The sequence below is a fragment of the Mobula hypostoma genome, chromosome 6 (assembly GCF_963921235.1).
Source record: "Mobula hypostoma chromosome 6, sMobHyp1.1, whole genome shotgun sequence".
Lineage (NCBI taxonomy): Eukaryota > Metazoa > Chordata > Chondrichthyes > Myliobatiformes > Myliobatidae > Mobula > Mobula hypostoma.
In genome coordinates, this window is record NC_086102.1 from 91,258,429 (window position 1) to 91,272,941 (window position 14,513).

The 14,513-nt window shown below is 42.7% G+C and overlaps 1 protein-coding gene across 4 annotated transcripts in view; it reads right to left on the bottom strand.

Annotated features, from left to right (window-relative positions):
- Nucleotides 1-14,513, bottom strand: part of dgkh (diacylglycerol kinase, eta) — a 502,553-nt gene that overhangs the window by 469,972 nt on the left and 18,068 nt on the right. For 2 of the 4 annotated variants that reach the window (XM_063051189.1, XM_063051190.1), the window contains exon 2: nt 4,211-4,402. In XM_063051189.1, the coding sequence (XP_062907259.1) occupies nt 4,211-4,402 (192 nt within the window). Of the gene's footprint in view, nt 1-4,210; nt 4,507-14,513 lie in introns of those variants that run through there. The other 2 variants (XM_063051191.1, XM_063051188.1) reach the window with 1 other exon arrangement.

Below are 14,513 nucleotides of genomic sequence, written 5' to 3' on the forward strand. Positions count from 1 at the left end.
GTCTACATGGATTTCAGCAGGGCATTTGACAAGGTCCTGCATGGGAGGCTGGTCAAGAAGGTTGGGGTTGCAGTGAACAGTGAGGAAGGTCATCATGGCTTGCACCTGGATCTGGACCAGCTGGGAAAATGGGCTAAAAAAAAATGGAAGACAGAATTTAATGCAGACTAGTGCGAGGTGTTGCCCTTTGATAGGACCAATCAGTGTAGGTCTTGCACAATAAACGGTAGAGTACTAAGGAGTGTGGTGGAACAAAGGAATCAGGGGATGCAGGTCCATAATTTGTTGAAAGTGGCATCATAGGTAGATAGGGTCATAAAGAAAGCTATCGGCACATTGGCCTTCATAAATCAAAGTACTGACACTCCGGTTGGAGGAACAACACCTTATATTCCGTCTGGGTAGCCTCCAACCTGATGGCATGAACATTGACTTCTCAAACTTCCACTAATGCCCCACCTCCCCCTCGTACCCCACCCATTATTTATTTATATACACATATTCTTTTTCTCCCTCTGTCCCTCTCACTATACCCCTTTCCCCCCCTCCCCAGGCTTCCTGTTCCATGATCCTCTCATATCCCTTTTGTCAATCAACTGTCCAGCTCTTGGCTCCATCCCTCCCCCTCCTGTCTTTTCCTATCATTTTGGATCTCCCCCTCCCCCTCCCACTTTCAAATCTCTTACTAGCTCTTCCTTCAGTTAGTCCTGATGAAGGGTCACGGCCCAAAACGTCAACTGTACCTCTTCCTAGAGATGCTGCCTGGCTTGCTGCGTTCACCAGCAACTTTGATGTGTGTTGTTTATTGAGTTCAGGAAATGGGATGTTAGGTTGAAGTTGTACAAGATATTGGTGAGGCATAATTTGGAGTATTATATGCTGCTTTGGTCACCTACCTATAGGAAAGATGTAAACCAGGTTGAAAGAGTGCAGGGAAAATTTACAAGGGTGTTGCTGGGTCTGGAGGACCTGAGTTATAAAGAAATATTTAATAGGTTAGGACTGTATTCCTTAGAACACAGAAGACTGAGAGGAGATTTGATAGAGGTATACAAAATTATAAGGGGTATATATAGGATAAATGCAAGCAAGCTTTTTCCACAGAGGTTGGGTGGGACTACAACCAGGGTTATGGCTGAAAGGTGAAAGGGACATGAGGGGCAACTTCTTCACTCAGAGGGTCACAAAAGTGTGGAATGAGCTGCTGCTACAAGTGATGCATGCAAAGTTTGATTTTGACGTTGAAGCAAAGTTTGGTTAAGTACATGGATGGTAGGTTTATGGGGTGCTCTGACCACGGTGCAGGTCAATGGGAATCGGCAGTTTAAATGGTTTCAGCAAGGACTTGATGAGCTGACAGGACTGGTTGGGTACTGTACTTCTCTATGGCTCTATGATTAGGTGAGTTGTCATTTTTCTACTCGAAATCTATAAAATGACATTTCCCTCTTGGAGCCTGCCTCGCAGTTTTCATTCAACTATCAGTTCTCCATAATAAAGTATACAGTACCTCCAAAGCTTCTTTATGCTACTGCAAACTCTACCGATTACAAATTTTGAAATGCCACTAAAGACATTCTCCTTTCAGGTGTGAACAAGCCCAGTTTAGCAAATATTTGACAAACAGCAACCTTCATTGGTCCTTTCACAATTCTCTACTGCATTTCAGGCTATATATTCAAATCTAGGATGGTGGTTGAACCCAAACAAATTACCCAAATAATGAAACTTTAACAATACTTACATCAAAAGAAAATGAATAACAATGAACAAACAAACAAAAGATAGCTGTGGAAATGTTTCCACATTATGTGGGAGGTAAAATTTGTGGCTCTACAATCTGCTTGTTGATGAAGTTTCTGATCAGCCATGCTCTTAATATACAAGTTTCTATCTTCCCTTCGCACACTTCAAAAGTTCCTTAGAAATCTGCATGTTTTCCAAGTTACAAGGACAACAAAAATTCTGGTTGTTTTTGTTCCAGGAAAACAACAATACACTCTCTGCTCTTAGAAAACTGTCACATGCCTTTATCCAAAAAGGTATATTTGCCCAGGTAACAGGATACAGATCTCCTTGATTACCTTAACAAGCTTTAAACAAGTTTAAACAATCATTCAATTCCATTGATTCAATTCCCTTCCTCAGCCTTTGCCTGTAATCACTAAGACCAATACAAAATAATTCTATTAATAAGGATAAAAAATTGTTTTGCATAATTTATTCACTCTTCAAGGTCTGTATTTATTACCCAGCTGCCCTTGAGAGGGTGGTGGTAAGCCACCTTAATCAACTGTTGCAGTCCTTCTGTGGAAGGTGAGACACATAAGGAAGTCCAAGATTTAGATCCAGTGGCAAAAACAGACTATATACTTTATTTCCATCTAAGAATGATGTACAACTTGATGGGATTCCTGAAGGTGGTTTAGTTTCTATGCCCTTGCCCTAATTAGCAAAAGAAGTTGTGGGTTCAGGAGTAGCCCGGACAAGTAATTTGAAACTGGTATCCAGGGAAGACCACTATACACCAATGATACAGGGAATGAATGTTCAGGATGATGGGTATGGTGCCATCCAAGTTAGCTGCTTTGTCTTGGATAGGGCTAGGGTGCATTCATCCAATAATTTGCAGGGGTTTCTATACTTCCCCATAAGACAGAAGCAAACTTTTTGTACCACCACCTCCCCCCTCCCACAACATATTCATTCCACAATCCCATCAACTCCCAGATTTTAGCCCTCACCTGTATACCGAGGACAAGTAACAGCATATAATCCATATGACTTTGAATATGGGAGCACCCCACCGTCCCAGGTAAACCCACATGGACAACGTGCAAACTCTGCACACAAACAGCAATTAAGATCAGGATCGAGTCTGGTTATCACCTGCAAGGAGGCTACAGAGCCTCCCAATGACTGCGAGTACTCTATAGTTTCCTCCCACATTACGAAGATATTTTGTGAGGCAGCAGCTCAACCAGCCATGCATCTGTCCCACACACAAAGCAGAAAGCCTATATTAAGTACAAATCACTGTTTTGAAGTTTTTCATCAGTCTAGTTGCCCAATCCCAGAGACAAATGAAAGCTCTGTACAAGAAAAAAATTCACCAAAAAAATCAACAGCTTTTTACATGGTACATTATATTCACTGAAATGTGCATCATATTCAAGAGAGCATTACATTACTTTTCAAAAATGGCAATATATGGTGTTATCTGGGAAGGAACAGTCAATTGTAATTTAAATGCAACACCTAAGCTATGCAGTAATGTAGTGAAGAGATTTCTCATTATGTGCATAAACAAATTAAACTGCCATGCCAAGATAGTATCTTTAAAATTACAAAACTTAAACAAATGTGACTTGAAATCACATTAATCGCATCAATTTGGTTATGCACACAATCTATCATTTTTTAAAATCCTGATATTTTGATGGGAATTCCATAAGCAATGTTTCGAGTGTGTTAAGACATTAAGACAACTTTACACAAGTTACCTTTGTTATTCACAGAGCAATGTACAATGGCATTTACTTGGGGTAAAAAAAAGTAAACTGAATTACATCTGCACTTGAGGTCAATTTATATCAAAACGTTGTTCAACTGAAGGTCACACTAAAATACGAATAGGTCACAAAAATGTACAGTCATTATGCAATGCAAAACGATTTGGCACTCACATCAAATTACAACTAAATAATTCTATATAAAAGCATTATTTGCACCACAATATTCGATCCCAAAGCATGCATCACGTGTCCGCAACAATTTCATAACTTAGTTTGAAATTTTTCGAGAGCAGCAAACTTGTAGCCTGGACATTTACAGCCAACCAGCTTCACTCAAGTGCTACCATCTCTGCGTCTAATATTTACACAAGCAATGTGCCCACCATTAATCACGTCTTGCCCTGAAGTTAAGATTGGAAGAGGCTGTGTACAGAGGTGGAACCTCCCATTTTGTGGGCTGTCGGTTTACCTGCAAGCTGTCTTGAGTGGCAGTGGCCCAACCTTCTGCTCTGAGCCGCCCGGCCCGACCCGACTGGGCCTGTAGAGAGAAGCTGGTACTCCCGCTGCCATGGGGACAACGGAGGTGCTAAGGGGGCTGCTCTACCAGCAACCTTGCCTAGCAACGAGTGGCTGCGCTCAGGCCCGCCGCCCGTGGGCTCGGACTTCAACCGCGATCCCCGTTCCCCGAGCCTTACCTTGCTCCTGATCTGCCCGGAGGTGGACACTTTGCGGATGAGTTTCTGCGGCCCCTCGTGCTCTCCATCGCTGTCGGACGACTCATCTCCGGCGGCGGCCACTGCCGCCGCTCCCGGGCCAGCTCCGTGCGCCTGCTGCTGAACCCCCGGCGCTAGGCCCGCCATTGCCCCCGCCGCCGCCTTTTCCGATTCCTGCAGGCAGACGAAAGAGTTGGCGTGAGGTTGAGCTGTTTTCCTGTCGGCGCCAGCCCAGCGTGGAGAGGCGCCTCCGGGCTTCGCCGCCATGTTCCCGTCGGAATGGGTAAGGAAGAAAGTTCAGGGAGAAGGAAGGTGGACAGACTGGAACAAGCAGAGAGACACACAGCTGTGGACACAGGGAGAGAGAGAGATGGACACACACTTACATAGCCAGGGCAGGAGATGGACTGGGAGGGGGTAGAAAGAGATGGGCAGAGAGAGACAGGCAGGGAGATATATATTATGAGAGAGAAACTGATATATATATTATAGAAAGAGACAGGGAGATATATATGGACAGAGAGAGAGCAAGAGGAAAAGGGGAGAGAGAGACGGGGAGAGTGCAGGGGAGACAAGGGGGAGAGAGCAGGGGAGACAAGGGGGAGAGAGCAAGAGAGACGGGTAGAGAGATGGTGTGAGAGAGAGACAGGTAGAGATATGGTCAGAGAGAGAGAGACTGTCAGAGAGAGAGAGATGGTCAGAGAGAGAGACGGTCAGAAAGAGAGAGAGACACGGGTAGAGAGATGGTCAGAGAGAGATGGGTAGAGAGACGGTCAGAGAGAGACAGGTAGAGAGATGGTCAGAGAGACGGGGAGAGAGATGGTGGTTGGAAAGTGTCATCACAGTATGCTTGAATTTCTTATGCAAATAGAGTGTGCAATAGTTCGATCTAAAACCAGTGTATTATGCCTAAACAATGGAGACTACACTGGGATGAACACAGGCTATATGGTGGGATGGTTGAGGAACAGCGGAAGACTCTGATAGAGATTTTTCACATTGCTCAATAAAGTATATTCCAGTTAAAAGCAAGGACTGTAAGGGTGGGGAGAGCCAGCCTTGGATAACTAAGGAAATAAAAGAAGGCATCAAACTAAAAGCTTGTGTATACGAAGTCGCTATGAGTAGTGGGAAACTGGAAGATTGGGAAAACTTTAAAAAGCAACAAAGTACCACTAAGCAAGCAATAAAGAAAGGGAAACTAGATTATGAATACAAACTAGCACAAAATATTAAAACTTTTACTACTATCCATTTTTATAATTATATAAAGGGTGGCTAAAGTGAATGCAAGTCCCTTGGAGGTCGAGGTGGGGGGAATTGATATTGGGTATAATGGAGAAATGGCCGAGGCCTTGAATGACTATTTTGTGTCGGTCTTCACGGTGGAGGACATAATCTAACATGCCAAAGAGAGATATTATGGATGCGATGGGAGGTGAGGACCTTGCTACAACAGCTATCACTAAAGAGATAGTTCTGAGCAAACTTGTGGGTTTAAGTCCCCTGGTCCTGATGGAATGCATCCCAGGGTAGTGAAAGAAATGGCAGAAGTTATAGTAGAGGCTTTGGTGATGATCTACCAAAATTCTCTGGACTCTGGGCAGGACCTGGCAGATTGAAAGATGGTGAATGTCACGCCACTGTTCAAAAAAGGATGTAGGCAAATGTCAGGTAACTCGGCCAGTTGGTTTAACATCTGTAGTTGGGAAAATGCTTAAAGCTATCATTAAAGAGGAAATAACGAGGCATCTGGAAAGAAATGGATCCATCAGGCAGACACAGCATGGATTCAGCAATGGCAGGTCCTGTTTGACAAACTTACTGGAGCACTTTGAGGGTATAACAAGCGCAGTGGATAGTGGGGAACAAATGAACGTTATCTACTTGGATTTCCAGAAGGTGTTCGATAAGGTGCAACATAAAAGACTTATCCATAAGGGTTCAAATTGCTGGGGGTGATGTATTAGCATGCATAGAGGGTTGGTTATCTAATAGAAAGCAGAGTATTGGGATACATGGGTGTTACTCTGGTTGGCGATCAGTGGTGAGTGGTGTGCCGCAGGGGGCGGTGCTGGGCCGGCAACTGTTCACAATATGCACTGATGATTTGGAAGAGAGGACCGAATATAGTGTACCTAAGTTTGCTAATGATACTAAATTGAGTGGAAAAGCAAATTGTGCAGAAGATACAGAGTCTGCAGAGAGATATAGATAGGTTATGTGAGTGGGCAAGGGTCTGGCAGATGAAGTGCAATGTTGGAAAATGCGAGGTCATCCACTTTGGAAGGAAAAATTATTATTAAATGGTAAAAAATTGCAGCATGCTGCTGTGCAGAGAGACTTGGGAGTGCTTGTGCATGAATCACAAAAGGTTGCTTTGCAGGCGCAGCAGGCTATCAAAAAGGCAAATGCAATGTTGCCCTTCATTGCTAGAGGGATTGAATTTAAGAGTAGGGAGGTTATGCTGCATCTGTACCACACCTGGAGTACTGCATGTAGTTCTAGTCTCCTTACTTGAAGAAGGATATACTGCTTTGGAGGCGATGCAGAGAAGGTTCACCAGTTTAATTCCAGAGATGAGAGGTTTAGACTATGAGAAGAGACCGAGTTGCCTGGGGCTGTACTCGCTGGAATTCAGAAGAATGAGAGGAGATCTTATAGAAACATAAAATTATGAAAGGGATAGATAAGATAGAGGCAGGAAAGTTGTTTCCATGGGTAAGTGAGACTGGAACTAGGGGACATAGCCTCAAGATTCAGGGGAGTAGATTTAGGATGGAGATGAGGAGGAACTGCTTTTTCCAGAGAGTGGTGTATCTGTGGAATTCTCTGCCCAATGAAGCAGTGGAGGCTACCTTAGTAAATATATTTAAGACAAGGTTGGATAGATTTTTGCATAGAAGGGGAATTAAGGGTTATGGGGAAAAGGCAGATAGGTGGAGATGAGTCCATGGCCAGATCAGCCATGATCTTATTGAATGGTGAAGCAGGCTTGACGGGCCAGTTGGCCTACTCCTGCTCCTATTTCTTATGTTCTTATGATGTACAGAGAGGGAGAAGGAGACAGACGGGGAAAGAGATGGACAGAGAGAGAGACAGGGAAAGATATGGACAGAGAGAGATACAGAAGACGGAGAAAGATGGAGAGTGGCAGAGAAAGATAGAGACAGAGGAAAAAGATGAACAGACAGAGTGGTAGGCAGAGAAAGAGATAGACAGACAGGGAAATATAAGAACAGAGAGTGTGACGGAAAGGGGAAGAGGTGGACAGCGAGAGAGGCAGGGAAAGCACGAGAGAGAGACAGAGAAAGAGGTGGACAGAGAGAGAGGTAGGAAAAGAGATGGACACAGCACGAGAGACAGGCAGGAAATGGGATGGACAGGGAGAGAGAGAGGCAGGGTGTTGAGTTCTATGCATTTGGGCTATGTCGGCATTTAGTTGGGACGTTCACTTTCCCTGTTATGGGCATGCGTACAAAGGCGGGGGGTGGTGGTGAGTAAGAAAATGGCAGTCTGGTGTACTAAACATGAATGGCGAATGTAAAATTTTTTAAAAACAATATAAAATCTTGTCTTTGTTGTTTGAATGTTAACGTTGGTTACCAACTATAGAATCCTGCTGGCATTCAACAGGGGTAAACATTATGAAAGCTGGATGAATGAGGTTGGAATATGGACTCGTGTTACTGAGCTCAAGAAGAAGAAGCAAGCGCTTGTACTGTCACTTTCAGGAAAAGCAAGGGAGACTGCATTAGGATTTTGGTGGAAGACTTGAACAACAACGACCGTATGACTGCGCTAATAAATGCACTTGACTCATTTTTTCTGAAGGGTGAAAAGGATTGGACTTCGGTGGAAGACTCGAACAAAGGTGGTATAACTATGCTAATAGATACATTGGACTCAGTTTTTCTGAAGGAGGAAAAGAATTGAATTTAAGAGGCATATTCAGACTTTGACAACATTTCCAGAGACTGTTCTACAAATATGGCTTTGAACAAAGGTACAGTCACATGAATAAAGACAAAATGGAACTTCCTGATGCAGTATTAGCTTTCAAATTGTTGGATGCTGCGTGTCTAGACATAAGGGACAGACAGCTAGTGTTAACTACATGCACAGAACTTATATTTGCACTGAAGTGGATTTTTTGGTGAAAAGGCCACCAAGACAACAGTCAGAATTAATTCAAGTCAGGAAATGGTATACTTAACTGAGCAGAAATGAGAAGAGCAAGCATAGATCCCAGAGTGACCAGGTGAAGGCATCATTACGTGGCACAAATCCACTGGACAAGTATGGCAGGAGATCAAAATGTGGTTTGTCAAAGTGCTTACCACTGGGCAAAAACCTGTCCGTGCAGAACCGAACAAGTTAAGCTAACTGAAGAAAATAACTAATCCTAAGATGGGGAAGATGCCATATAACGTTGCTTGCAAAGGAATCACTTACTAATGCAGAAATTTTGATGATAGAATCACTAGCATCTGCTGTTTGTGATAACAGCATGCATGTGCATTGATAGTAATTTATTGAACTAAACCAGAATGAAGTGCATAAACTGGTGAACACAGATAGATCCAGTTACAAAGCATTCAAATTTTGAGATAGAAAGATTGTACATTCTACTGAAAGAGTAGAAATTCCCGCAAAAATAAGGCAGACAAAATATTACATCGAAACAGAGGTGGTACCAATGAACAGTCCATTATTCTTTTGTAAAATATCCCTTAAGGAGCAGCAATGCTAGATATGGAGAATGACCAAGCAACAATATTTCAACATGTCTGTTGAGTTCACCAGCTCAGGACATTACTGAGAATGAAGTTTTAACTGTCTCAGAGAACATGACCCCAGATGAGAAGCGAACAAAGTGTTGCTCAAGCTTAACAAGCTGTTTGGACAGACTTCAACGGATAGTCTTCAGAAACTGCTCGGGAGTTCAAGACACAAAGATGTGGACTATTTTCCCATTCTAAAGCAGATAGTTGAGAGCTGTAAGACATGCCAAATGTTTGGAAATCCCAAACTCAAGCCTATGGTTTGCTACTTGCATCTGAATACAATGGTACAGTAGCTGTGGACCTACATGAACTTGAGCAAGGAGTGGTATCTCCATGTCATTGATGAATTCACATGTTTCAGTGCTGGTAGCATTGTAATCACAAAGAAACTCTCAAAGTAGTAAAAAACTTCATCTATTCCTGTATAAGTATGCATGGCCTTCTAGAGCAACACAATCAAATGCCTACTGAAACTGGTAAAGAAAAGCAATGGCTGTGATTATAATTCTTCGCTCTTATGGCAAAGAATTCTGTGCACAATGTACATGTCTATAGCCCGTATCAACTTGTGTTCAGCCAGAATCCAAATCTTCCCCTGGTTTGGTTGACAAGCCTCCTGCTCTAGGGTTTAATGGAAGGAGCATGAAACACATTTCAGTGTTGCATGAAGTGTTCAGAGAGAATTCAAAGAGCATTGAGGCCACAGCTCTGTCCTACAGAAGAGAATTACGAGTCAGAGACAAAGTGTATTCCAAACAGCAGACTGAACTGAATGGAAAGGTCCTGGAGTTGTCATTGGTCAAGATAGAGTTGTGATATTTGGGAGGCATGGAAGTACATATATGTGCATCATCCAGATGAAGTAAAGCACAAACTGAAGAACAATCAGAACTCTTTGGAGAATGACACAAAAATGAAAAGCGTTTACCTGACATTGTCACATACCAGAGTGCAAATGAGGACCCAACAGAGTTGCTCAACAGTGGCACAGACAATGCTTACGAGAGTGCAGTTGTGGACTCAACAGACTTGCTTGAACCAGAGTCATCACAAGTGCAAAGACTACATGGAAGTTTCAATCTTAAAACAGAACAAACTGAGATTTGTAGACCAATACACTGGCAGCATATACAAAGCTAAAGTCTTAAGCAAGCAGGCAAAGCCACTGGGAGAAACAAAATGTGGTATAACTTGAATTTCCTAGAACCAGCCACACTTGCTGCAGGGTGAGTCGACATGTCACACAGATAGACTTCATTTTGAACCAAGTATAGATCAGACTGGGGACCATCTGGGAAATGTCAACATGAAGATGTCCTAGTAACTAAGGAGATGGCATTTGAATGTGCAAAACAGGGTGAAATCAGTAGTTGGAGAAATAATGGAGTCTTTGAGGAAGTCGGAGACATTGGCCAAAAGCATGCTTGGTGACTACAGGCTGTGAGGAACTGAACATGCTGACCAACTGGTATATTGGGGTCTCTCCAATTACTTCTCACAGTGATGCGTCAAAAGCATTGGCAACCCCATTTCATGGACACAAAATCTGCAATCTTACTGAGAATGGAGCTGTCACATGACATTTACATTCATCCCCTGCCTGAAGCCAGAAGTGAAGGAACACTGGACACTCAGTATGTGCATGGTCCAGCAGATCCATTACTCTACTGGTGTAAAAAGATCAAGGAAATAATGTTGAAAACAGGTGGAAAGCTGTCACAGGTGGATCCAGCTGTTATTTTACTAACAAGATTCAGAATGTTATGTGATTGGAATACTTGCCTGTCATGCAGATGAATTCATACGGGGAGCTCACAAAACTTTACCACAACAGTCGTCCTTCAGCTGAAGTCAGCCTTTCAGGTTTGATGTGAGGAACGTGACAGATTCTGCAATGTAGGGATAGACTTGCTGTTGACAGAACAGTACAACTGTTCCAAGAAAGCTACATAAGGTATCTTCAGATAATCCACATGGAAACCTCACGTGTTATATGGCTGAATCCAGTGAAGTTTATGCTAAGCTACTCGGGTCAAGGATAGGTCAGATTCTATGGGTGGCAAGTCAGAGCATATTTGAAGCCTGCAACTTGACATCCAGCACAAAATATGCCACAGTCCAAACTTTACGTGAGGCAAACAAGATTGTGTGCAGAATTCAATCTGAAAAAGTAGACTTCAACTGTTTGGAAAAGTTTGCTCACTGAAGCTCACCGTCTTCACTGATGCCACAATTGGAAATCTTTTGGGCAGAGGTACTCAAGGGGGACATTTTATTGTACTGATAGAAGAGGGAAGATTCTCACCTCTGTTAGCAATCAAAAAAGGATCTGAAAAGTTGTATGTGGTACACTGGCAGGAGAAACCCTTACCATGTCTGATGATGTTGACAATGCCGTTTATACGGCCACACTCAATTCTGTGTTTGTCTATGGTGACCCAAAGAAAAACACTTTACAAATAACTTGAATCACATACAACTGCTCTGGTTAATGCTATCAAATTCCACAAAGTCAGTTACAGAGAAGAGATTTCGGCTAGGGAAAGCAGCATCAAAGAACTTGTCCAAGCACAGAAAAAATGCATCATGTGCTGTGGTCAACTGCAAAGGAACAACTAGGTGATTGTCTCACAAAGAAGGGAGCTCCAGCTCTTGTGCTGTTAAAGGCACTTATTGAAGGCATTTGGTACCTTAAGAATTGTATCAACACTAAGGGTTAAAACTAATCCCCATGTCCTTAAGGACATATAAGCACTGGAATTAATTCCCGTATCCTAAAAGACATTTAAGTTCATAATACATCTTTTTCTTGTAATATTCTAAAGGCACTAAGTGAGGGTATAGGGTATCTTAAGAAATGTATTAGGTTTAACAACTAGAGGTAAAAGTAAAAGTGGTGGGGGGAGTGATGCTGGCAAGAAAATGGCAGCCTGGTGTACTAAACGCAAATGGAGCAAGTAAAGTTGTTAAAATGAAAGAAAATCTTGTCTTTGTTATTTGGAGCTCAGGAATGTGAAGTGGTCTTGGCGTGCTCAGGCAGAATTAATCATAGGATCCAAGCCGCAACGTTTCTCTTGAGAGATGGTACCACAAAGTGTGACCTTCCACGCAGGGATAATGTGCTAAGGTGGTTGTTGTATGGGCTTCTCCTGCCACCCAGACACTTCATAGCAGTCTGTTCTTGCCAACCAACGGTGAAGGTGGTCTGTTTATGCAGGAGTCCTTGTACATTGGGGATCTGTAGCGCAAGGTGTTGCATAAAGCAGTGCCTTGCTACAGATTTTTGAGTCCTGTCAGTGGCCAGGAGCAGTCAGTGTGCCATGTGAATATGAAATTTGAGAGGTTGCAGTCTTCATATGAATATTAGTTTAAGATGGCACTGGTGAGACACAGTGATGCTTTACTGGTTGCAATTAAATCTACTAACTACCCTATTAGTCACACCTTTTATAGACAGCGATCACTGCAATTGATAGCCTGTAAGATGAATTCCAAGATTGTGTATAATATACTTATTTTGATAATAAATGTACTTTGAACTTTGAAGTGTCTGCTCCTCAAGTTTTGGTCACACTTCAACTGCATACTCCTAATGTGCAGTCACCTCATAATGGAGGGGAGAGGGCCACCTGGGGCTCTCCTGGTCAGTTTGCTCTGGGCCATGCTGAAAATTCATGGGTCCAGATGGCAGGCAGTTGATCACTCAGCTGAGTCAACTATCTGCCCCTCTTCTGGTGTTATGTCCATACCTGGGTGTCCTTGAAGGAGTACATGGTCTCTATAAGCATAATGGAATTTCTGAGAATGGTGGCCCTTTAAGGATTCAAATGTGTTGAAGACAGGAATAATCTTATTTTAATTTGAAACTGTAGTTTATAAAGCTCTGATTTATTGTGTAGTGTTTTCTTGGTGAAAAAAATTTTATAACAAAAAGAATGAGATATGGACACTTGTATGGTGAGAGATACATTGGCTTGGAGAGGGAGAAATAAACAAGCTTTAATAGAGAAAGAAATGCAGAGAGATGGAGATGTTCAAACAGGAAAAGAGACAAGCACTTGCATAGTGAGAGAGGGAGATACACAAAAGAAACAGGTCTTTAGATGAAGAGAGAGAGATGCAGTCATTTGGACAGGGGAGAGAGTGAGACATATATGTGTGGATGGGGTGAGAGAGACACACACACACATACAGATGTTTATAGAAAGATGCAGAAGTTTGGAGAGGGACCAAGACAGATGCACACCCTTGGACAGAGAAAGAGAAATGCAGAGGCTTGGGCACACAGGAGAGGAAGACACTTGGGCAGAAAGGGTCAGGTATGGTTACAAAGGTGGGGGGGGGGAAAGAGATGCAGACCTTAGAAATTGGGAGACATGAGTATTTGTGGAAGTGTGCTGTATTTGTATTTCCAAAGGCTATTTGATACATCATAACTTAAAGGGTTACCTTAGAATTGAGAACTTATAACATTGTGGGTAATACAGGCAACTCAATTTGTATCCAAAAGTGAGTTTGTTACTAGGAAGCAGGCGGTAATGGTGAAGCGTTTTTAATGGTTGGTAATTTGTCTGCTGGAATATAGGAGGTATCATTAGGATGTTCAAGGATGACATGAAACTTGATGAAGCACACAAAACAGAGGAAATCAGGTTGGGCAGTATCTATGGAAGTTAATAAATAATTGACGTTTTGAGCCAAGACCCTTCTTTACAACTAGAAAGGAAGGGGTATGATGCTAGAATAAAAGCATGAGGACAGGGCAAGGAGGACTAGCTAGAAGATGATAGGTGAAGTTAGGTGGGTGGGAAAGGTAAAAGGCTGGAGAAGAAGGAATCGAATAGGAGAGGAGAAAGGGAAGAAGAAGGGGCATCAGTGGGAAGTGATGGGGCAAATGAGGAGAAAATGGAAGGGGGAAGTAATTTTTTTTATCAGAAGAAGAAATTGAGGTTCATACCATCAGGTTGAAGGCTACCCAGACATAATATGAGGTGTTGCTCCTCCACCCTGAGAGTGGTCTCATCATAGCAAATTGGAGACCTTGGACCAACATGTTGGAACAGGAATGGGGACCTTTATAACTCCTAAGGGACTTGGGAATTCTTGTGCAAGATTCCCTAAAGGTTAATTGCAGGTTGAGACAGTGGTAAGGAAGGCAAATGCAATGTTGGTGTTCATTTTGAGAGGACTAGAATGTAAGAACAAGGATGCAATGCTGAGGCTTTATAAGGGAGTATAAATGCCAGATTGCATTTGAGAGTACTGTGAGCAATTTTCAGCCCCAATTCTACGAAAGGATGTCCTGGCATTAGAGAGGATCCAGACAAGGCTTTCAAAAACTAGCCTGGGAATGAAAGGATTAACATGAGGAGCATTTGTTGGTTATGGGCCAGTATTTGCTAGAGTTTAGAAGAATGAGGGGGGGTTCTCATTGAAACCCATCGAATATTGAAAGCCCTAGATAGAGTGGACATAGAAAAGATATTTTCAATAATGGG